The 25970-nt window shown below is 43.2% G+C and overlaps 1 protein-coding gene across 1 annotated transcript in view; it reads right to left on the reverse strand.

Moving 5' to 3' along the window:
• Positions 1-25970, reverse strand: part of LOC120046710 (transmembrane protein 150A-like) — an 87259-nt gene that overhangs the window by 41440 nt on the left and 19849 nt on the right. Inside the window, exons 3-4 of the mRNA XM_038992147.1 lie at positions 25179-25265; positions 1390-1457 (exon numbers count right to left, since the gene is read on the reverse strand). Of these exons, the coding sequence (XP_038848075.1) occupies positions 1390-1457; positions 25179-25265 (155 nt within the window). The remainder of the gene's footprint in view (positions 1-1389; positions 1458-25178; positions 25266-25970) is intronic.

Raw genomic sequence — 25970 nt, forward strand, 5'->3', positions numbered from 1 at the left:
ATAATGCCCAAGAAGCCGGTGTTTGGAGGAGATTGACACAGGTGTTGTTAGGCCCGAGATGAAGTCGATGCCCACCAAACCGTGCCAATATATCCTCCAAACACCGGCTTCGAGAACATTATCACTTTTATACAACGGGTTACCAACATACTTAAATAATGATTGACAGATTTTCGTAAAAAAACGTTATTGATATGAATTTATTCATACTATTTCATCCTTCCACAAGATATAGTCCCGAAACAAATCCAGAGTTGCTACCCAAGCCGTCTGGTCGTTCATTCTATTGGTTCGGTTGCCAGAGACGCAACCCAGTCATTCAGTCTATTTGTTCTGTATCAATGGACGCGACCCAGTGTTCGTTCTAAATGTCCCATTGCCATACTGGCTGTCAGCGTTCTTATCCCTTGCTTGCCATCTAGCCAACTACGGCGAATTTACAGTCACGTCAAACAGTGCAGACAGAATAACAACAGTAGCTGCATTTGTTTAAGTTGTTTTGTAGTGACATTTATTTGGATACTTAATAACAATGAGCTAATGAAGCACAATTTCGCCTGACAAAGAAAATGTGCTCTCTCATTAGGACACTGTTGTTCAGAGGAGCTAGCCAACAACACAGATAACACAATCACTTCAAACTGAAGCTGGAAACTAGCTGCACTTCCTTTCGTTTCACTATTTTTCAACTGACATTTCTTTGTATATACCAATAAAATGATGCCAGCTGATTCATGATTTCGACCTACACGTTCATTACTATGGAATAGTTGGAGATCGAATTTGAATATTGAAACAAGTCAGAGAGACAGACAGCGAGGATTATACAAATCTCCGCTGTTGAAAACGAAATGTTAGTCTAAAAGAAATGTGAGATAATGTCTAAATGCTTTTTATAGCGGAGATCAAATTCATAACTTCCCTGCCTGGGCTGATGAGACAGTGGATTGCGCAGTCAGATGGAACAGAGTAAATAGGCATTTTAACGTCATAGATTTAGCCGGTGGTAACTTGTGGAAAAGACACCGACTGGAATGTGCTTTTAACCAATCAGCATTCAGGATTAGACCCACCCGTTGTATAACTATGAACACACACACAAACAGCCATAGACATTCGCAGGCATACACACACACACACCATGCAGAGCTGGGATAGCTCTCTTATGCTTGGCATGTGTCCTGCTGCCCGCCCGGCCCACCCAGACATAGTGGATAACATACACACCCGCACACACACACAGGCATGCCCAGCGCTGTGTATCCATGGGGTGGGCTCAGCCACAGCTGGGAATCATTGACTGGAGCTGTTACTCAAACCCCAACACACACAGGGCACGACACGTGCATATGATGTATGAGTGTATGTGAGTGAAGAGTATAGACTCACCCATGAAGGATCCAGTGCTGCAGATGAGGCTGAAGAAGCAGCTTTCTGGAGGAAGAGTTCCACATTTACTGTAGAAGACAGTAGAACAACCAAAAGACAAATCAGATCACGGCCAACCATCAACAGACAAAGAGTGTCTCTCTGCGTGTGTGTCTAATCTGCACTTTCTCAGTTGGATAAAAGTCTGTCCTCTCCTCGACTCCTCTGTTCTCCTTTCCTCCGATAAGTGGTCGCTATATGTAGGAGGGTGTAAATTTGTTAATAGGTGACCGAAGGAGTTTGCTCCTCTCCTCGATTGCCTCCTCAGGATTCTAAGGTGTATCCTACCACAGAAGAGTTTAGAAATCCTTTGAAACAACTGTGGTTTCCTCGGAGGAGAAAAGCATGCACAGACATTGAAAAATGATACGATACTTATCAATTTGTCTATAAAATGTCTAGCATAACTAGTTACATTTCTTTTGACCACTTTACACAAGATGGCGTAGCAGTCAGACGTCTTTGTCTTGTCTCGTCCCATATATCTTTTATATCTTTTTCTTCGCATTCTTTTAATATTTTTCCTAAACCTCAACTTCAAAATACTCTCCTGCAACCCGCCTCACTCAATGTGGTGGGGATCTGTTTTTTTTTCAAAAGTATTTCTATTTACCTCCGAACTAGAATACCTCAACTGAAGCTAGCTAGCTAACTAGCTACCAGCTATCAGTCAGCTAACCACTGCTAGCGGTCATCAGCTAACCTTTAGCTCGGAAAGTTCTCGCCAGTTCGTACAACGCGTTTCAAGCCAGAGCATACCGAACCTATTTTTCTCTCCATATCCCCGGATTTCTACCGCAAACTCTGAACCTTTTCATCTGGATCATGGCAGCTAGCTAACCGCAACCCGGGTTGACTACTCCTGGCTAACGTTTCCGTCCCGGAGCAAGCACCAACTAGCCAGGAGCTAGCCCATGCTAGACCCATCCTGGGCCACTCCTGAAGCCCACTCCTCGGCTACAATATCCGGGCCCCTTCTACTGCCGATACGGGGCACGGAACCCCGCCGATCCTTCACGACTGGAATACCGACATAATCTGCCTGAGGTTCCCAACAGGTCCCTCAGGTGCGACGTCCCCTGAAGGCCCATTCTGCTAACCGCGGCCTGCTAGCTATCTAGAGCATATTGGACTGTTAGCTGATCCACCGGCCAGTTTCTTGGACCACTATACCCATTTTGCCAATTGGACTTGGACCCCTCTGCTACTTGGAACCCTACTAATTCCACAACTGGTCTATCACCGTCACAACACAAGGAGGCAAAAACAGACTTTCCCACATCGCGACGTCCCTCTAAGGCCCTTATGCTAGCTTGCTAGCCCGAGCTTGCTAACTGTCTGAATCGCCGTGTCCCCAGCCAGCCCAACCACTCACTGGACCGATTCGATCACTTGGCTACGCATGCCTCTCCCTAATATCAATATGCCCTGTTCATTACTGTCCTGGTTAGTGATTACTGTCTTATTTCACTGTAGAGCCTCTAGCCCTGCTCAATATGCTTTAACCAACCATATTGTTCCACCTCCCACATATGCGATGACATCCCCTGGTTTAAACGTCTCTAGAGACTAGATCTCTCTCTTCATTACTCAATGCCTAGGTTTACTTCCAATGTACTCTCTTCCTACCATACCTTTGTCTGTACATTATGCCTTGAATCTATGCTATAGTGCCCAGAAACCTGCTCCCTTTACTCTCTGTTCCGAACGTGCTAGACGGCCAGTTCTTATAGCCTTTAGCCGCACCATTATCCTACTTCTCCTCTGTTCCTCTGGTGATGTAGAGGTTAATCCAGGACCTGCAGTGCCTAGCTCCACTCCTACTCCCCAGGTGCTCTCATTTGTTGACTTCTGTAACCGTAAAAGCCTTGGTTTCATGCATGTTAACATTAGAAGCCTACTCCCTAAGTTTGCTTTATTCACTGCTTTAGCACACTCTGCCAATCCGGATGTCTTAGCCGTGTCTGAATCCTGGCTTAGGAAAACCACCAAAAACACAGAAATGTCCATCCTTAACTATAACATTTTCAGACTAGATAGAACTGCAGAGATAGCCTGCAGAGTTCAATCTTACTATCCAGGTCTGTACCAAAACAATTTGAGCTTCTACTTCAAAAAATTCACCTTTCCAGAAACAAGTCTCTCACCGTTGCTATAGACCCCCCTCTGCCCCCAGCTGTGCCCTGGACACCATATGTGAATTGATTGCCCCCCATCTATCTTCAGAGCTAGTGCTGCTAGGTGACCTAAACTGGAACATGCTTAACACCCCGGCCATCCTACAATCTAAGCTTGACGCCCTCAATCTCACACAAATTATCTATGAACCTACCAGGTACAACCCCAAATCCGTAAACACGGGCACCCTCATAGATATCATCCTAACTAACTCGCCCTCCAAATACACCTCTGCTGTTTTCAACCAAGATCTCAGCAATTACTGCCTCATTGCCTGCACTGTCAAACGCTCCCTAAAACACTCCCTAAAACAGGCCTTTCTAATCGACCTGGCCGGGGTATCCTGTAATGACATTGACCTCATCCCGTCAGTAGAGGATGCCTGGTTATTCTTTAAAAGTGCCTTCCTCACCATCTTAAATAAGCATGCTCCATTCAAAAAATTTAGAACCAAGAATAGATATAGCCCTTGGTTTACTCCAGACCTGTCTGCCCTTGACCAGCACAAAAACATCCTGTGGCATACTGCATTAGCATCGAATAACCCCCACGATATGCAACTTTTCAGGGAAGTTAGGAACCAATATACACAGGCAGTTTGAAAAGCTAGCCTTAGCTTTCCTAACAGAAATTTGCACCCTGTAGTACAAACTCAAAAAAGTTCTGGGACACTAAAGTCCATGGAGAATAAGAGCACCTCCTCCCAGCTGCCCACTGCACTGAGGCTAGGAAACACTGTCACCACCGATAAATCCACAATAATTGAGAATTTCAATAAGCATTCTTCTCTGGCTGGCCATGCTTTCCACATGGCTATCCCTACCCCGGGTCAACAGCCCTGCGCTCCCCACAGCAACTCGCCCAAACCTCCCCCACTTCTCCTTCACCCAAATCCAGATAGCTGATGTTCTGAAAGAGCTGCAAATTCTGGACCCCTACAAATCAGCTGGGCTAGACAATCTGGACCCTCTCTTTCTAAAATTATCTGCCGAAATTGTTGCAACCCCTATTACAAGCCTGTTCAACCACTCTTTCGTATCGTCTGAGATTCCCATAGATTGGAAAGCTGCCGCGGTCACCCCCCTCTTCAAAGGGGGAGACACTCTAGACCCAAACTGCTACAGACCTACAGTGGGCTCCAAAATTACTGGCACCCCTGACTGGCAATGCACAAACAATACTTTAAAAAATATAAACAATATAATTATAGAGATAAACTCAAAATACCAACATGTGAGAAATACTGTACTTTATTAATGTTTCAATGGAACCAACCACAATCATTCAATTATTTAATACAAAATAAATTTAACCAAAATCAAGGTTTCATAATTATTGGCACTACTCATTTAGTACTTAGCGCAACCACCTCTGGCAAGGATAACAGCATGGAGTCTTTTCTTGTAATGTTTGACAAGGTTAAGGAACACATTTGGAAGGATTTTGGACCATTACTCTATGCAGATCCTTTCAAGATCCTTCACATTCTTGGGTTTGCGCTTATCAACTGCCCTCTTCCACTCAGCCCACAGGTTTTCTATTGGATTGAAGTCCGGCGACTGAGATGGCCATGGCAGAACATTGATTTTGTTGTCACAGAACCATTTCTGTGTGGATCTTGAGGTATGTTTCGGGTCATTGTCTTGTTGGAAAGTCCACCTACTGCCAAGTCCTAGCCTTCTGGCTGAGGCAACCAGATTGTCAGCCAAAATTGCCTGATACTTGGTAGAATTCATTATGCCATCAATCTTAACCAGTGCCCCTGGACCTCTGGAATTAAAACAGCCCCAAATCATCACTGGGTATGAGATGTGCCTCTCCTTGTATGCATCTCTGTTTCGACGCCAAACATGCCGATGCTGTATCTGACCAAAACGTTCAATTTTGGTCTCATCTGACCAGAGCACCTTCTTCCAGTCATAATTTAAATGACGTTTGGGAAACTCCAAGCGCTTGCGTCTGTGTCTTGTGGTCAGAAAGGGCTTTCTTCTGGCAACCCTTCCAAAGAGCCTGTGGATGTGGAGGTGGCGTCTGATGGTGCTTTTTGAAACCTGGTGGCCCCAAGACGCCACCAAGGCCTGCAATTCTTTCACAGTGATATCTTTTGAATTTTCTAATAATTGCCCTGACAGTGCTCAGTGGTATATTCAATCGTTTGTGGATCTTCTTGTAGCCATTACCAGATTTATGAAGGTCTATGACCATCTGTCTCGTTTGAACTGCTAGTTCTTTTGTTTTCTTCATGGTGTTGGATGACAGCGGGATATTGCATGTGTGTTAACTCATTTTTATACCCTAGTGAAACAGGAAGTGATGTAATGGCACAATATAGTTCCTTAAGACTAGATACACTTAAATAAGTGGAATTTAATTTGTGGTTTAATTTTGGTAGATGTTATTTACAATAATCTTTAAGGGTGCCATTCATTGTGAAACCCTGATTTGGAGGACATTGATTTTTAATTAAATCAATAAATTATTTTGGTTGGTTCCATTGAAACATTAATAAAGAACAGTATTTCTCACATGTTGGTATTTTGAGTTTATCTCAAAAATTATATTGTTTATATTTGTTTAGGCATTGTTTGTGCATTGCCAGTCAGGGGTGCCAGTAATTTTGGAGCCCACTGTATATCTATCCTACCCTGCCTTTCTAAGGTCTTTGAAAGCCAAGTTAACAAACAGATTACCGACCATTTCGAATCTCACCGTACCTTCTCCGCTATGCAATCTGGTTTCAGAGCTGGTCATGGGTGCACCTCAGCCACGCTCAAGGTCCTAAACGATATCATAACCGCCATCGATAAGAGACAACACTGTGCAGCCGTATTCATCGACCTGGCCAAGGCTTTCGACTCTGTCAATCACAACATTCTTATTGGCAGACTCAACAGCCTTGGTTTCTCAAATGATTGCCTCGCTTGGTTCTCCAACTACTTCTCCGATAGAGTTCAGTATGTCAAATCGGAGCGCCTCTTGTCCGGACCTCTGGCAGTCTCTATGGGGGTGCCACAGGGTTCAATTCTCGGGCCGACTCTATTCTCTGTCTACATCAATGATGTCGCTCTCGCTGCTGGTGATTCTTTGATCCACCTCTACACAGACGACACCATTCTGTATACCTCTGGCCCTTTGTTGGACACTGTGTTAACTAACCTCCAGATGAGATTCAATGCCATACAACTCTCCTTCCGTAGCCTCCAACTGCTCTTAAATGCAAGTAAAACTAAATGCATACTCTTCAACCGATCGCTGCCCACAGTTCTGACTTAGAATATGTGGACAACTACAAATACCTAGGTGTCTGGTTAGGCTGTAAACTCTCCTTCCAGACTCACATTAAACATCCCCAATCCAAAATTAAATCTAGAATCGGCTTCCTATTTCGCAACAAAGCATCCTTCACTCATGCTGCCAAACATACCCTCGTAAAACTGACCCTCCTACCGATCCTCGACTTCGGTGATGTCATTTAGAAAATAGTTGCCAACACACTACTCAGCAAATTGGATGCAGTCTATCACAGTGCCATCCATTTTGTCACCAAAGACCAATATACTTTCCACTACTGTGACCGGTATCCTCTCGTTGGCTGGCCCTCGCTTCATACTCGTCGCCAAACCCACTGGCTCCAAGTCATCTACAAGTCTCTGCTAGGTAAAGCCCCGCCTTATCTCAGCTCACTGGTCACCATAGCAGCACCCACCCGTAGCACGCGCTCCAGCAGGTATATCTCACTGGTCACCCCAAAGCCAATTCTTCCGTTGGCCCCCTCTCCTTCCAGTTCTCTGCTGCCAATGACTGAAATGAACTGCAAAAATCACTGAAGCTGGAGACTCTTACCTCCCTTACTAGCTTTAAGCACCAGCTGTTAGAGCAGCTCACAGATCACTGCACCTGTACATAGCTCACCTGTACATAGCTCACCTGTAAATAGTCCATCCAATCTACCTCATCCCCATACTGTATTTATTTATTTATCTTGCTCCTTTGCACCCCAGTATCTCAACTTGCACATTCATCCTCTGCACATCCTACCATTGTTTAATTGTTGTGTTTAATTGCTATATTGTAATTACTTTGCTACCATGGCCTATTTATTGCCTTACCTCTCTTATCCTACCTCATTTGCACACACTGTATATAGATTTTCCTATTGTATTATTGATTGTATGTTTGTTTATTCCATGTGTAACTCTGTGTTGTTGTATGTGTCGAACTGCTTTGCTTTATCTTGGCCAGGTCGCAGTTGCAAATGAGAACTTGTTCTCAACTAGCCTACCTGGTTAAATAAAGATTAAATAAATAAAAATTAAAAATAAACATGTATTTTGGAATTCCATCTATGTAAACATAATTTTCCTGATGACACGCTAGCAGAGAAGGAGTCTTTTATACAAGTGCATTTGTTTCCACGTTTCCTCTCCTCCTCTCCTTGATTACGTTTAAACTTTTTCAAAAAGGAGGTGAGGATAAAGAAAAGGACACAAGTATCGAGGAAATCCAATTGAGAAAAGGCCTGAGTGATCTCCTCTGCCATGCAATAGCATTTGACCTTTCACCTACTCTTCTAGCCTGTGTTCTAGGAAAATTAAGTGAAGGAACCAGCCATTATAGGGGGGAGGCAATCAGCCATAATACCGCCCTCCTGCCTGCCTGCTTTCGAGTGTTTTTGTGTGCGTGTGTGTGTGTTCCTGTGTATGTGCGTGAGTGTGGCCTGTCTGCCTGGTCCTGTCTCCTGTTAACACCAATCCCTCTCAGCTGACTAGATCTCGCCACTCTGTCACACACACACACACACTAAAAAGCACGCACACAAACACTCAAAGACAGACACTAAAAAGCACACACACACACAAACAAACACATACAGACAGACACTAAAAAGCAAGCACACACTCAACCCTTTCTCTCATTCATAGCCAGATTGGAAAACCATTCAAGAGTAATTGCAACTTCTAGAGGCAGGATATCCTGTAAGCTTTTTCAATACCATATATTTACATTCCCCAAGTCTTTCATAGAAACCATATATTTACATTCCCTAATGGTCCTTTGATGTTCAAAGCTCTGGGAATGGGAGAGGCTAAAGAAAGCACAAGTCTCTTTATTCTCTCACTCCCCCATCTGAAAACAAACTCCTCTTTTCTGGGGAATTGACTGTGTGTGTGTTTCAAGTTTTAATGCCACGTGCACAAATACAGTGAAATGCCTTTCTTGCAAGCTCCAAACCCAACAATGCAGTAATCAATATCAATGTAGCACAAAAAAAAAACATACCTTAGAACAAAAACACACAAATAAAAAGAAGAAAAACAACGTAGTAAGAAGCTTTATACAGTGTCAGTTCCAATACCATGTTTAAAATATGCAGGGATACTGGAGTGATAGAGGTAGATTTGTATATGGATAGGGTGACTAGGCATCAGGATATATGATAAACAGAGTAGCAGCAACATACATGATGATTGTATGTAAGTGTGTGTAGAGTCAGTATAAATGTGTGTGTGTGTGTGTGTGTGTGTGTGTGTGTGTGTGTGTGTGTGTGTGTGTGTGTGTATCAGGCATGTGCAGACCTGTGCCTTCCCACCCTTTCCTGCTTCCATGGAGGAAGGCAGGAAATCTCAGCCGTCAGTTATTTTCAGAAACAGGAATTACACACAGATAGGCACACACACACACACACACACACACACACACACACACACACACACACACACACACACACACACACACACACACACACACACACACACACACACACACACACACACACACACACACACACACACACACACACACACACACACATGCAGTAGGGCTAGGAATTGCCAGGGACCACACAATACGATATTATCCCAAGATTTTGGTGTCGATACGATATGTATTGCGATTCTCACGATTCTATATGTATTGCGATTCTCACGATTCTATATGTATTGCGATTCTCACGATTCTATATGTATTGCCATTCGATACTGTGATGTTCCAAACATATTGCTCACCATATGTCTGCTGCAGAGGGACAAGAGAGAGACATGAGAAATCAAGTTCTGATCAGTCATGGAAATAAAAGTGTTGCAAAATAATTGGCTCCCTATTTAAAAAGAAGATGGAGAACAAGCTATGAAGGGAAATACTGGAGTTTTGGTGCAGGTACAGCTAACTAGAGCAAAAATAATATTGTCAAAACGATACGATATATCGTCAAAAATAATATCCCAATATGTAACTGTATACATTTTTCCCCGTCACTAGTATGCAGACATGTGCACGCATATACTTTAGACACGTAATTGTGCACACGCAAACAGTTGTGTGTGACTATACACACACACAATCACAAGTGTGCACAGTCCCTTTGAGCTTCAGTCAGTGAGTGCCAACTGGCTGGTGACTCAGGTCATGAGAAACAACAGCACCGTGTTCCTATTAGAGAGAGAGAGAAAAGGAGGAAACAAAGGGAGAAAGAATGAGAAAGAAGGAAAGAGAAAGGGGTGGTGAAGTGCAAGCGAGAGGGAAGGAGAAAAAATAACAGAGGCAGCGGCTACTCTTCCTGGGGTCAAAACAGGAAACAAAACACAAATATAATACATAAAATACATAATACAATACAATGAAAAATACATTAAAATGTCTCTTAACAGTGCACATCGTGCCGTAAGGTATTCTTTATCCGTTTTTTTAAAACCTGGTTTTATTGCTAGCTTGAGTTACCTGGGATGGCAGAGTTCCATGTAGTCATGGCTCTATTTAATACTGTGCATTTCCCCGCCTCTGTTCTGGATCTGGGGACTGTGAAGAGACCTCTGGCTGCATGTCTTGTGTGGTACTGATGAGTGTCCGAACTGTGTGCCAACTGCTTGAACAGACAGTTTTGTACCCAAACAACATCAGGGCTGCCAACTTCTGAAGAAAGCTTGGAGTGAGATTTTGTATGTGAATTTCATTGCCCCCTGACATAACCCCTAGATGGAAAATTGTACTGTTTTAAAGTGAATTTCCTGCAATTCTAAATATTTTTGACATGGCTTATCCGTGGAAAATAAAACAAATAAAAACCAGAGGTCAGGTCTGTTCAGGATGCTTTAAACCTTAAATTAACATTAAAAAAAGGTGACGACTTTGTTACTCTGTGATTTTTGGGGGATGAAATTCAAAGTAAAAATGTACACTGCTCAAAAAAATAAAGGGAACACTAAAATAACACATCCTAGATCTGAATGAATGAAATATTCTTATTAAATACTTTTTTCTTTACATAGTTGAATGTGCTGACAACAAAATCACACAAAAATTATCAACGGAAATCAAATTTATCAACCCATGGAGGTCTGGATTTGGAGTCACACTCAAAATTAAAGTGGAAAACCACACTATAGGCTGAACCAACTTTGATGTAATGTCCTTAAAACAAGTCAAAAAGAGGCTCAGTAGTGTGTGTGGCCTCCACGTGCCTGTATGACCTCCCTACAACGCCTGGGCATGCTCCTGATGAGGTGGCGGATGGTCTCCTGAGGGATCTCCTCCCAGACCTGGACTAAAGCATCCGCCAACTCCTGGACAGTCTGTGGTGCAACGTGGCATTGGTGGATGGAGCGAGACATGATGTCCCAGATGTGCTCAATTGGATTCAGGTCTGGGGAATGAGCGGGCCAGTCCATAGCATCAATGCCTTCCTCTTGCAGGAACTGCTGACACACTCCAGCCACATGAGGTCTAGCATTGTCTTGAATTAGGAGGAACCCAGGGCCAACCGCACCAGCATATGGTCTCACAAGGGGTCTGAGGATCTCATCTCGGTACCTAGTGGCAGCCAGGCTACCTCTGTGGAGCACATGGAGGGCTGTGCGGCCCCCCAAAGAAATGCCACCCCACACCATGACTGACCCACCGCCAAACCGGTCATGCTGGAGGATGTTGCAGGCAGCAGAACGTTCTCCACGGCGTCTCCAGACTCTGTCACGTCTGTCACATGTGCTCAGTGTGAACCTGCTTTCATCTGTGAAGAACACAGGGCGCCAGTGGCGAATTTGCCAATCTTGGTGTTCTCTGGCAAATGCCAAACGTCCTGCACGGTGTTGGGCTGTAAGCACAACCCCCACCTGTGGATGTCAGGCCCTCATACCACCCTCATGGAGTCTGTTTACTGACCGTTTGAGCAGACACATGCACATTTGTGGCCTGCTGGAGGTCATTTTGCAGGGCTCTGGCAGTGCTCCTCCTTGCACAAAGGCGGAGGTAGCGGTCCTGCTGCTGGGTTGTTGCCCTCCTACGGCCTCCTCCACGTCTCCTGATGTACTGGCCTGTCTCCTGGTAGCGCCTCCATGCTCTGGACAATACGCTGACAGACACAGCAAACCTTCTTGCCACAGCTCACATTGATGTGCCATCCTGGATGAGCTGCACTACCTGAGACACTTGTGTGGGTTGTAGACTCCGTCTCATGCTACCACTAGAGTGAAAGCACCGCCAGCATTCAAAAGTGACCAAAACATCAGCCAGGAAGCATAGGAACTGAGAAGTGGTCTGTGGTCACCACCTGCAAAACCACTCCATTATTGGGGGTGTCTTGCTAATTGCCTATAATTTCCACCTGTTGTCTATTCCATTTGCACAACAGCATGTGAAATTTATTGTCAATCAGTGTTGCTTCCTAAGTGGACAGTTTGATTTCACAGAAGTGTGATTGACTTGGAGTTACATTGTGTTGTTTAAGTGTTCCCTTTATTTTTTTGAGCAGTGTATATTAATGGTTGATGGCAATGGGTAACCAAATCATAGATTTTAGTCTCCTTGTCCATAGACAACTTTCAAGGTAAGGACACAAACATTTTGTAATTTGGATGAACTCTCTCTTCAAAATAAGGATAGAAGAAAATCCTGCTTGCTCTCCAGGAGGGTTGGCCTCACTGAAGTTCTGGGTGTTTGAAAATGTTCTTGTTAAAACAATTTCTCAAAATCACCCAAACTTCATGAAACATCTAATAAATATGAATATTCAGGTGGCTTATGCCTACTAGTTGAAGATCCTTGCCATCACCTTACTCTACATAGACAAAATATGATGCGTTTATGAGTTGTGAGTACCCCTACCATCTCTGTCTAGCATGTGCACAATACTAAAATGTAAAAAATTACATTTGATTCATGGAGCATTTAATATCCAATGCTTATTTGTATGACTTATTCAAAACTGTCAATAAATGTCTGCAAAAATACATAGCCTCATATAACTCATTTTCAAAGACAAAAGTAGCCATATCAGATTTCAAATATGTGATTACAGTGGCAAAATTGGGAAGAAGTGTAATAATAAAATAAGTGTGGGGAATAACAGTAGTGTTCAGTAATTATATTTTAGCCCATTGTTAAGGAGAATTGTTCCACTGATCCCACTAAATTAAGTAAATAAATAAAATCTTCCGAAGACAAGATTACATAAATGTGCCCTGAAACACTAACCAAATAATTGTTATATTTATTGTCGCCCCTCTAAAATAAAACGTATATTTTCTGGGTTCACAATCTGTTTGAAAAAATTATTTTCACAGTTATAAATCAGGTCACCCTACCAAATACTGTAGGCCTGTCTGCTGCCTTTTCGTTGTCACAGCCTAAACGCTAAACGAGGGGACTAATGCAAGTGTCGATTAAATCGACTTTAGCACATGCTGTTAAAAGGCTGCATTCTGCAATAACGACTGAAGTAACAGCAACCTAATTTTGTTGACAACATTGTACATAAAACAGGTCTACCATGCTACTCTTTTCAGAGTTATATAAACTCAACAGAGAACGTTCTCTCTCTCCAATCAGCTCCACTCTAATCTTGAGGGGCGTTTCTTTAAAACATTCATCCAATCCCCTTGATCCCTTACATAACTAGACCAATCACATGCTTCAATGTGCCGCTGTTCACAGTGCTGTGGCAAGACAGGACAATGATCGAGGTTCAGCTCCTGATGTTAAATTGCAGGTGCAGATGATCCAATTTCAAAACGATTTGGAGTTGAAAAGTTAATGCGCTGACTATGCAATGGACTAATTAAAAATAAAAGTAGTACTTTTCAATGATTGAGATATAAGAGGTGTACCGTGAGAAGAGGGTCAAATGCCTGTGTCTCAAGGCCAATGAGTGAGAGTTGGCAACTCTGCAACACCTCGTACAAAGACCAATAGTGATGCAGTCAATCTCTCCTCAACTTTGAGCCAGGAGAGATTGACATGCATACTGACATTCGCCCTCTGTGTACATCTAAGTGCAATACGTGCTGCTCAGAGAGACATCAGAGATTGTAACGTTCTTTGTTTCACGGAAACGTGGCTCACTCGAGACACGCTAACGGAGTCGGTACAGCCACCTGGTTTCTTCACGCATCGCGCCGACAGAAACAAACATCTCTCTGGTAAGAAGAATGGCGGGGGGTATGCCTTATGATTAACGAGACGTGGTGTGATCATAACAACATACAGGAACTCAAGTCCTTTTGCTCACCTGGCTTAGAATTCCTTACAATCAAATGTCGACCGCATTATCTACCAAGAGAATGCTCTTCGATTATAATCACAGCCGTATATATCCCCGCCAAGCAGACACATCGATGGCCCTGAATGAACTTCATTGGATTCTATGTAAACTGGAAACCACATATCCTGAAGCTGCATTCATTGTAGCTGGGGATTTTAACAAGGCTAATCTGAAAACAAGACTCCCTAAATTCTATCAGCATATCGATTGTGCAACCAGGGCTGGTAAAACTCTGGATCGTTGTTATTCTAACTTCCGCGACGCATATAAGGCCCTCCCCCGCCCTCCTTTCGGAAGAGCTGACCACGACTCCATTTTGTTGCTCCCAGCCTATAGACAGAGACTAAAACAGGAAGCTCCCCGTAGCACTCACCTCCGTCATCATGAAGTGCTTTGAGAGACTAGTCAAGGACCATATCACCTCCACCCTACCTGACACCCTAGACCCACTCCAATTTGCTTACCGCCCCAATAGGTCCACAGATGACGCAATCGCAATCACACTGCACACTGCCCTAAGCCACCTGGACAAGAGGAATACCTGTAAGAATGCTATTTATCGACTACAGCTCAGTATTTAACACCATAGTACCCTCCAAACTCGTCATTAAGCTCGAGACCCTGGGTCTCGACCCCGCTCTGTGCAACTGGGTCCTAGACTTCCTGACGGGCCACCCCAGGTGGTGAGGGTAGGAAACAACATCTCCACCGCGCTAATCCTCAACACTGGGGCCCCACAAGAGTGCGTTCTCAGCCCTCTCCTGTACTCCCTGTTTACCCATGACTGCGTGGCCATGCACGTCTCCAACTCAATCATCAAGTTTGCAGACGACACAGTGGTAGGCTTGATTACCAACAACGACGAGACTGCCTAAAGGGAGGAGGTGAGGGCCCTCGGAGTGTGGTGTCAGGAAAATAACCTCACACTCAACGTCAACAAAACAAAGGAGATGATCGTGGATTTCAGGAAACAGCAGCAGATCGTGCCCCTATCCACATCGACGGGACAGTAGTGGAGAAGATGGAAAGTTTTAAAGTTCCTCGGCGTACACATCACAGACAAACTGAAATGGTCCACCCACACAGACAGCGTGGTGAAGAAGGCGCAACAGCGCCTCTTCAACCTCAGGAGGCTGAAGAAATTCGGCTTGTCACCAAAAACACTCACAAACTTTTACAGATGCACAATCGAGAGCATCCTGTCGGGATGTATCACCGCCTGGTACAGCAACTGCTCCGCCCACAACCGTAAGGCTCTCCAGAGGGTAATGAGGTCTGCACAACGCATCACCGGGGGCAAACTACCTGCTCTCCAGGACACCTACACCACCCGATGTCACAGGAAGGCCAAAAAGATCATCAAGGACAACAACCACCCGAGCCACTGCCTGTTCACCCCGCTATCATCCAGAAGGCGAGGTCAGTACAGGTGCATCAAAGCTGGGACCGAGAGACTGAAAAACAGCTTTTAACTCAAGGCCATCAGACTGTTAAACAGCCATCACTAACATTGAGTGGCTGCTGCCAACATACTGTCTCCTCTCTAGCCACTTTAATAATAACACATTGGAGGTAATAAATGTATCACTAGTCACTTTAAACTATGCCACTTTATATAATGTTTACATACCCTACACTACTCATCTCAAATGTATATACTGTACTCTATACCATCTACTGCATCTTGCCTATGCCGTTCGGCCATCGCTCATCCATATATATTTTTATGTACATATTCTTATTCATTCCTTTACACTTGTGTGTATAAGGTAGTTGTTGGGAAATTGTTAGATTACTTGTTAGATATTACTGCATGGTTGGAACTAGAAGCACAAGCATTTCGCTACACTCGCATTAACATCTGCTAACCATGTGTATGTGACAAATAGAATTTGATTTGATTTGTTCTGGACCATATGCAATTTTCCAACTGGGCAGTAGTCTAGGTGTAACAAAACTAGGTCCCGTAGAACCTGACTGGTTGATTTAGAAAGAAAGCAGAGCAAAGCCTTATCATGGACACACCTCTTTCTATTTTAGCAATTATTGTCTTGACCATGACAGCTTTCTTCTAGGGTGACACCCAGCAGTTTAGTCTCCTCAACTTGCTCAAATCGCCACATTATTCAGTATTAGATCTAGATGAGGTTTAGGGTTGAGTGAGTCTTTTGTAAAGAAAAACAATGCTTTTAGTTTCAGAGATATTTAGCACCAGCCTATTACTAGTCAGCTATTCAAAACCTGACTGGAGCTCTATGGCAAGGGTGTCAGTTATTTATTTTACTGTCGTATCTGACATGTATACGGTTGAGTCGTCAGCGTACATAGACACACAGGCTTTATTTAAGATCAGTGGAAGGTCATTAGTAAAAACAGAACACAATAATGGCCCAAGCCGGCTGCCACACTCAACCAAATTTGCATGAGAGAGGCTTCCATTAAAGAAAACCCTCTGTGTTCTATTAGATAGGTAACTCTCAATCCATGATAAGGCAGAGGATATAAAACCATAACATTTCATTTTTCCAGCATTAGGTAATGATCAATGATATCAAAAGCTGCACTGAAATATAACAAAACAGCTCCCACAATCTTCTTACTATAAATTTCTGTCAGCCAATCTACAGTCATTTGTGTCAGTGCCAAGCATGTTGAGTGCCCTTCCCTAAAAGCATGCTGAAAGTCTGTTGTTAAAACCTCTCTTGGGTACGTGAGACGTTAGCGTCCCACCTCTTCAACAGCCAGTGAAACTGCTGGGCGCCAAATTCAAATACAGAAATACTCATTATAAAAATTCCGAAAACAAAACATATTTTACATAGGTTTAAAGATTAACTTCTTGTGAATCCAACCACGGTGTCAGATTTTAAAAATGCTTTACGGCGAAAGCATACCTTACGATTATTTGAGAACATAGCCCAGCAGACAAATCATTACAAACAGTAACCAGCCAAGTAGAAGAGTTACACAAGTCAGAAATAGAGATAAAATGAATCCCGTACCTTTGATGATCTTCATATGGTTGCACTCAGCAGACATTCCATTTACTCAATAAATGTTCCTTTTGTTCGAGAAAGTCTCTTTATATCCAAAAACCTCTGTTTTGTTCGCGCATTTTCTTCAGTAATCCACAGGCTCAAACGCAGTCAAAACAGGCAGACAAAAAAATCCAAATTGTATCCGTAAAGTTCAAAGAAACATGTCAAGCGATGTTTATGTTAAGTTCATGTTTTAAGTATCCCTATATTTCTGTTATTACGGGGCTATCACTCAGTCAAGAGTGCGCATGCGCAGGAAGTCTTGTCGTTGTTGGACCTAGCCTTGAGTGTAATGGCTACCTTGTAGTGTGTTCATATAGTAGAGTAAACTTTGTTAAACTGGAACCTTGTCATTGTGTCATTTCGAGTTAACATTGGTAGCAGAGGATGGTTTCTAACTACAACGTGCCACCTCGCTTCGACGAGAAGAGGTCGTACGAAAGTTGGAAAAATGAACTGGGAATCTGGATACGCGTTACTAATCTGGACGCGAAAAAGCAAGCACTTGCGGTGGTATTATCGCTCGAGGGAAGAGCGAGAGATACAGCACTGGAAATATCCGTTGAGGATTTGAACAAGGATGACGGTATGGGAACTTTGATCACAGCACTGGATTCTGTATTTCTCAAAGAAGAGAAAGACCGTGCCTACGAGGCATATTCAAACTTTGACAGTGTTACGAGAGATATTTCGGTTGCAATGGCGGACTACATCATTGATTTCGAACAGAGGTACAATAGAATGCGCAAGTACGACATGGTTCTCCCAGATGCAGTGTTAGGGTTCAAGTTGCTAGACACTGCTTGTCTAGATGGTAGGGAGAAACAGTTGGCTTTGACTGCTTGTACTGTGCTGACTTTTGCATCTATGAAGTCGGCACTAAAAAGAATATTTGGTGAGAAGACGTCTGTCGCGCCAATAACAGATGGAATGCAAGTGAGTGACGCAGCATATTACACCGAGCAGCACAGAAAAGGCGCCAACAAGTCACATTCTCAAGACAACCAGAAGAGGGCGCCATTTCCCGGCACAAATCCACTGGACAAATATGGAAGGAGATCGAAATGTGCAATTTGTCAAAGCACTTACCATTGGGTTAAAGACTGTCCTCATAAAAATGAACAAGTTAAACTAACAGAGGAAAATGTAAACACAGAGATAGAGCAGTGTAACATTACACTGTTTTCAAATGAATCTGCTTCTGATACTGAGATTTTTATAGTTGAATCCTTAGGATCTGCTGTGATTGATACTGCATGTACACGGACAGTGTGTGGTGCAAAATGGCTTGATAGCTATGTCAGTGAACTAAATATGAAAGAAGTACAAAATATGATTGACACACCAAGCAACAGAGCTTTCAAATTTGGAGACGGGAGAATTGTCCATTCTACCAAGAGAGTTAAGATACCAGCAAAAATTGGTCAGACTAAGTGTCACATTGAAACAGAGGTGGTCCCTACAGATATCCCCTTACTATTAAGCAAAGCTTCCCTCAAGAAGGCAGAAGCTGTACTAGACATAAAAAATGACAAGGCAGTGATGTTTAAACAACCAGTGACTCTTGAACTTACTACCTCAGGCCACTATTGTGTAAACATTTTAGACAAAGACATCACACAGAGTCCATGCAAAAATGAGATTCTGACTGACACAGAGCACATGAAGATTCTGACAGTCACAGAGAACATGAGCACTAAAGAAAAACACAAAGTATTGTTAAAGCTTTACAAACAGTTTGGACATGATACAGTTAACAGACTTCAGAAGTTACTCAGCAGTTCAGGGAATAATGATGATGAGAAGTACGAAACTGGAAACAAAGTGTACTACAAACGAGTTGACTGTCAAGAGTGGAAAGGACCGGGAGTAGTCATTGGTCAAGATGGTGTGGTGATATTTGTGAGGCACGGAGGCATCATTGTCAGGGTGCATCACTCAAGATTGCGGAAAGTAAATGATCAACAAGATAGAGGGGCTGTTGCTGAGAATCAGTCTCCTAATGAAAATGACAAAAAGGACACAGTAACAGACACAAACCTACCAGATGTCGCATCCGATGATATGGACACCGAAACTAACACAGGAAATGGAGCAGAGACCTTCAACCATGCCACAGGTAATACTGTTGAGCGTTCAAATGAGGAAAACATTCAACAGCCACATGTGTTAAGAGAACATGGTTGTTCCAATCTGAAAACTGGACAAACTGTTAAATACACGGACAGAGAAAGTGGTATTCCACATACAGCAACCGTCATTGGACGAGCAGGAAAAGCAAAACACAAGAACTGGTACAACTTGCAGTACTCTGAACCAGCTACACTTTCTGGTACAACAGGGTCAGCTGACCTGCCACTTGTAGATAATATCAGAATTGAACCAATGGAAAATCGAGAAAAACAGAATGACATTCAAAATGATGATGTACTTGAAACAAAGGACGTGTCATTTGACTCAGCTAAGCTAGATGAGCTCAGTAATTGGAGGAAAAATGGAGTGTTTGAGGAAGTCAAAGACATTGGCCAAAAGTGCGTCTCAACAAGGTGGGTGTGTACCCTTAAAGAATCCTTAACTGGAATAGTGCCCAAAGCACGTCTAGTGGCTAGAGGTTTTGAGGAGCTGGCTGCTAAAGAACTCCCAAAAGACTCACCGACATGCGCCTCAGAGTCACTCAGATTGCTGATGTCAGTGATCTGCCAGAAAAAATGGAAACTTAATTCCATAGACATCAAATCTGGATTTTTGCAGGGAACAGAGCTGTCAAGGGACATTCACATCCGACCGAAGCTAAAAGTGAAGGAACACTGTGGAAACTAAAAAAGTGTGTGTATGGACTGGCAGATGGATCACTCTACTGGTACAACAAAGTCAAGGCAACAATGCTGAATACAGGTGGAAAAATGTCACAAGTGGATCCTGCAGTCTTCTATTGGCTTGATCAAGACTGCAATGTGACTGGAGTACTTGCCTGTCATGTTGTTGACTTTATCTGGGGTGGCTCACAGACCTTTGCTTCAACTGTGATTCCACACCTCAAAGCTGTTTTCTAGGTTGGCCGTGAGGAGCATGATCATTTTTGTTATGTTGGCATAGAGTTTATTACAGTTGATGGAAAAATACTGATGCAACAGGAGAGCTATATCAAGAATCTTCAACCTATCCACATGGATTCTTCAAGAGCCGTACAAAGGAATTCCCCTCTGTGGAATTGAAGCTGGTCAATTGAGGTCAAAGATGGGACAAATTTTATGGGCTGCGAGACAGAGTAGACCTGGTTTGATGGTTGCAACTTGGCATCTAACACAAAACACGCCACTGTACAAACCATTCATGAGGCAAACAAAGTTGTTCGTAAACTGAAATCACAACAAGTGACTTTAAAGTTTCAGCATGTTGGAAAAGATGACTCTTTGAAACGAGTTGTCTTCCGTGATGCTTCGCTAGGTTATCACTGGTGGGACAAAACGGCACTTCCTACCTGTAGTTTGTGTCACTGACAACTACTCATTAGTTGATGCTGTGAAGTCAACCAAGTCTGTCACAGAGAAAAGACTTTGAGATTAGCAGCATCAAGGAACTTATTCAAGCACAGAGAATCCAGCGGATTCTGTGGTAGACCACAAAGGAACAGCTTGCTGACTGTCTGACTAAAAAAGGAGCATCCGGTCTTGTGCTCCTACAGGCTCTCGCTCCTACAGGCTCTCAGTAATGGAAAGTGGCAGCTTGAGTAATACAAATAAGAACTGTCACACAACCCATTTGTAATGGGGATCTTGAATAATACTTGGACATTTAATTATGTTGTTGATGTTTTATTTGTCTTTAAAGAAAAGGGGGAGATTGTTAAGTTCATGTTTTAAGTATCCCTATATTTCTGTTATTACGGGGCTATCACTCAGTCAAGAGTGCGCATGCGCAGGGAGTCTTGTCGTTGTTGGACCTAGCCTTGAGTGTAATGGCTACCTTGTAGTGTGTTTATATAGTAGAGTAAACTTTGTTAAACTGGAACCTTGTCGTTGTGTCATTTCGAGTTAACAGTTTATATTCAATCCTCAGGTTGTTTTTAGCCTAAATAATCGATATTATTTCAACCGGACAATAACGCCGTCAATATAAAAGGTAAACATGAAAGGCACTCTCTCGGTCGCACGCATGAAAAAGCTCTGTGACACTTTAGGGTACACTCATTCAGACTGCTCTTACTTCCTCATTTTTCAGAATACAAGCCTGAAACAATTTCTAAAGACTGTTGACATCTAGTGGAAGGCATAGGAACTGCAATTTGAGTCCAATTTGAGTCAATGGATACTGTAATGGCATTGAATAGAAAACTACAAAACCAAAAAAAAACTACTTCCGAATGGATTTTTCTCAGGTTTTCGCCTGCCAAATCAATTCTGTTAAACTCAGACACTATTTTAACAGTTTCGGAAACTTTAGAGTGTTTTCTATCAAAATCTACCAGTTATATGCATATAATATCTTCTGGGCCCGAGAAGCAGGCAGTTTAATTTGGGCATGCTTTTCAGCCAAAATTCCGAATGCTGCCCCCTACCCTAGAGAAGTTAAAAGTGCCTTCCTCACCATCTTAAATAAGCATGCCCCATTAAAAAAATGTAGAACCAGGAAAGAATATAACCCCTGGTTCACTCCAGACCTGAATGCCCTTGACCAGCACAAAAACATCCTGTGGCATACTGCATTAGCATTAGCATCGAATAGCCCCCGTGATATGCAACTTTTCAGGGAAGTTAGGAACCAATATACACAGGCAATTAGGAAAACAAAGGCTAGCTTTTTCAAACAGAAATTTGCACAAACACCAAAAAGTAGCACAAACACCAAAAAGTTCTGGGACACTTTAAAGTCCATGGAGAATTAGAGCACCTCCTCCCAGCTGCCCTATGCTCTGAGTCTAGGAAACACTGTCACCACCGATAAATCTGCGATAATTGAGAATTTCAAAAAGCATTTTTCTACGGCTGGCCATGCTTTTCACCTGGCTACCCCTACCCCGGTCAACAGCCCTGCACCCCCCACAGCAACTTGCCCAAGCCTCCCTCACTTCTAATTCACCCAAATTCAGATAGCTGATATTCTGAAAGAGCTGCAAAATCTGGACCCCTACAAATCAGCTGGGCTAGACAATCTGGACCCTTTCTTTCTAAAATGATCCGCCAAAATTGTTGCAACCCCTATTACTAGCCTGTTCAACCTCTCTTTCGTATCGTCTGAGATCCCCAAAGATTGGATAGCTGCCGCGGTCATCCCCCTCTTCAAGATTGAAGACCCAAACTGCTACAGACCTATATCTATCCTACCCTGCCTTTCTAAGGTCTTCGAAAGCCAATTAACAAAACAGATTACCGACCATTTCGAATCCCACCGTACCTTCTCCGCTATGCAATCTGGTTTCCGAGCTGGTCATGGGTGCACCTCAGCCACGCTCAAGGTCCTAAACGATATCATAACCGCCATCGATAAGAAACAATACTGTGCAGCTGTATTCATCGACCTGGCCAAGGCTTTCAGCTCTGTCAATCAACACATTCTTATTGGCAGACTCAACAGCCTTGGTTTCTCAAATGACTGCCTCGCCTGGTTCACCAACTACTTCTCAGACAGAGTTCAGTGTGTCAAATCGGAGGGCCTGTTGTCCGGACCTCTGGCAGTCTATGGGGGTGCCAGAGGGTTCAATCCTCGGGCCGAATCTCTTCTCTGTATACATCAATGATGTTGCTCTTGCTGCTGGTGATTCTCTGATAGACCTCTACACAGACGACACCATTCTGTATACTTCTGGCCCTTCTTTGGACACTGTTAACTAACCTCCAGACGAGATTCAATGCCATACAACTCTCCTTCCGTGGCCTCCAACTGCTCTTAAATGCAAGTAAAACTAAATGCATGCTATTCAACCGATCGTTGCCCACACCTGCCAGCCCGCCCAGCATCACTACTCTGGACGGTTTGGACTTAGAATATGTGGACAACTACAAATACCTAGGTGTCTGGTTAGACTGTAAACTCTCCTTCCAGACTCATATTAAGCATCTCCAATCCAAAATTAAATATACAATCAGCTTCCTATTTCGCAACAAATCATCCTTCACTCATGCTGCCAAACATACCCTCGTAAAACTGACTATCCTACCGATCCTCGACTTCGGCGATGTCATTTACAAAATAGCCTCCAACACTCTACTCAGCAAATTGGATGCAGTCTATCACAGTGCCATCCGTTTTGTCACCAAAGCCCCATATACTACCCACCATTGCGTCCTGTATGCTCTCGTTGGCTGCAAAAATCTCTGAAGCTAGAGACTCATATCTCCCTCACTAGCTTTAAGCACCAGCTGTCAGAGCAGCTCATAGATCACTGCACCTGTAGCCCACCTGTAATTAGCCCATCCAACTACCTCCTCCCCATACTGTTATTTATTTTATTTATTTTGCTCCTTTGCACCCAAGTATCTCTACTTGTACACTCATCTTCTGCACATCTATCACTCCAGTGTTTAATTGCTATATTGTAACTATTTCGCCACTATGGCCTATTTATTGCCTTACCTCCGTTATCCTACCTCATTTGCACACACTGTATGTAGACTTTTTCTATTGTATTATTGACTGTATGTTTGTTTATTCCATGTGTAACTCTGTGTTGTTGTTTGTGTTGCACTGCTTTGCTTTGTCTTGGCCAGGTCGAAGTTGTAAATGAGAACTTGTTGTCAACTAGCCTACCTGGTTAAAAATATATATATATTATTTCACCTTTAAATACAATTTCCATGTCCTCTGTTGCTTATTATGACAGAAGGGACTGGAGATGGAGGACTGGAGACTAGACAGTCAGTCTCTTAAGTAGTTTGCTATGTTGATGGAGATAATCCGGGAACCTCCGCGGTTAGAGTAAATGCCTTCTCTTTTAAAGAGTGTTGGTTGCTCCCACAGCAAGTCAAAATTGTCACAAAAAGAGAAATTCCTGTCTTTGCAAAGTTTCTTCAGAAACTCGTTTCGTTTAGGGCAGCGAGGCGGCTGTAACTTCTATAGCATGGCAGGAGGCCAGAGATGATTATTCTCTTTCCTGTGGCAACAAGGGTGTTCAAGAGAATGTTGTAGTAGAGATAGAAGGGGAGTATTTTCCTGTGTGCATGGTCAGTCTGTCTGAATGGAGACAAATAGAGCTTAGAGTTTGTGTGCTGTGTCCATCCCAAACGGCAACCTATTTACTATTTAGTGCACTACGTTTGACCAAAGGTGGTGCATTATTTGGGGGCCCCCGAGTGGCGCAGCGGTCTGAGGCAATGCATCTCAGTTCTAGAGGCGTCACTACAGACCCTGGTTCGAACCCGGGCTCACAACCGGCCGTGATCGGGAGTCGGCGCACAATTGTCCGGGTTAGGGGAGGGACTTGCCTAGTTAAATAAAGATTAAAATAAATAAATATATAGATATATATATATAGGGAATAGGGTGCCATTTGGTATGAGCACTTGTTTTACTTTTTCTAAATTCACTGAGCGATTTATTTTGTATTTTTTTATTTAACTAGGCAAGTCAGTTAAGAAAAAATTCTTATTTACAATGACGGCCTACCAAAAGGCAAAAGGCCTCCTGCGGGGATTAAAAATAAAATAAAATATAGGACAGAACCCACATCATGACAAGAGAGACACCACAACACTACATAAAGAGAGACCTAAGATAACAACATAGCATGGCAGCAACACAACATGACAACAACATCGTACCAACACAACATGGTACCAGTTCAACATGAAAGCAGCACAGCATGGCAGCAGCACAACATGGCAGCAGCACAACATGGCAGCAGCACAACATGGTGAGTGAGTGAGTGAGTGAGTGAGTGAGTGAGTGAGTGAGTGAGTGAGTGAGTGAGTGAGTGAGTGAGTGAGTGAGTGAGTGAGTGAGTGAGTGAGTGAGTGAGTGAGTGAGTGAGTGAGTGAGTGAGTGAGTAACTGTGTGATTAGACTAACCTGATGAGAGGAACATTGTCCAGAGTACAGCACAAAGTTGGTCCACTCTGTAGATAAAGCTCCTCCTCACATGACTGGTTATACAGCCTAGACAAATAAAATGCACACACACACACACAAACACACACACATACACACACACAGACACACAGGAGGGGGAATGTTCTGATGAGTACATGGTTTTAAAAATCATGTCAGGCCTTGTAATTGTAACACTGTGGAACAGTCTAGTGCGTAATAGCAGACTATGTTTCTCTATTGCAATAGTCCTGTTATGGAAATACTAGTCTGGAAGTGACATTACATGGAAGACTGTTTTGACAACCCCACACACACACCCAGTATGGTGTAAGACTTTGGGAGTGAGTCAAAGACAGTTAAACATCATCACTAAGGACAGTATGTCGCAGTGCACACACATTGTCACACACACATTACACACATGTGGTTTTTACATCACCCAGAAATACTCTGGTGAACCACTGCTACTCCCACACCATATAAACACACACACACAGAGGAATGCACCTCCCTCTGTGTGGTACAGTTTGAATTCTCACAAGACCAGCAACATTATACTGGTGTGTTTAACCTGAGGTAAATATTAGCATCAATGTTGTATATTATTGGTTCTCCCACCACAGAGTGAGACAATACAATGGTACTTTGAGTGTTATTCCACCTGCTCTCAATAAAGTTGTCATTCATGTTTTTCTAGCATTCCCTTTAGACATACTGTATGCTGTAGGTCAGTGTCTGCACCTACTAGCCCCAGAAACAGGTGTGGTGTCA

This window comes from Salvelinus namaycush, chromosome 4 (genome assembly GCF_016432855.1).
Source record: "Salvelinus namaycush isolate Seneca chromosome 4, SaNama_1.0, whole genome shotgun sequence".
Classification (NCBI taxonomy): domain Eukaryota; kingdom Metazoa; phylum Chordata; class Actinopteri; order Salmoniformes; family Salmonidae; genus Salvelinus; species Salvelinus namaycush.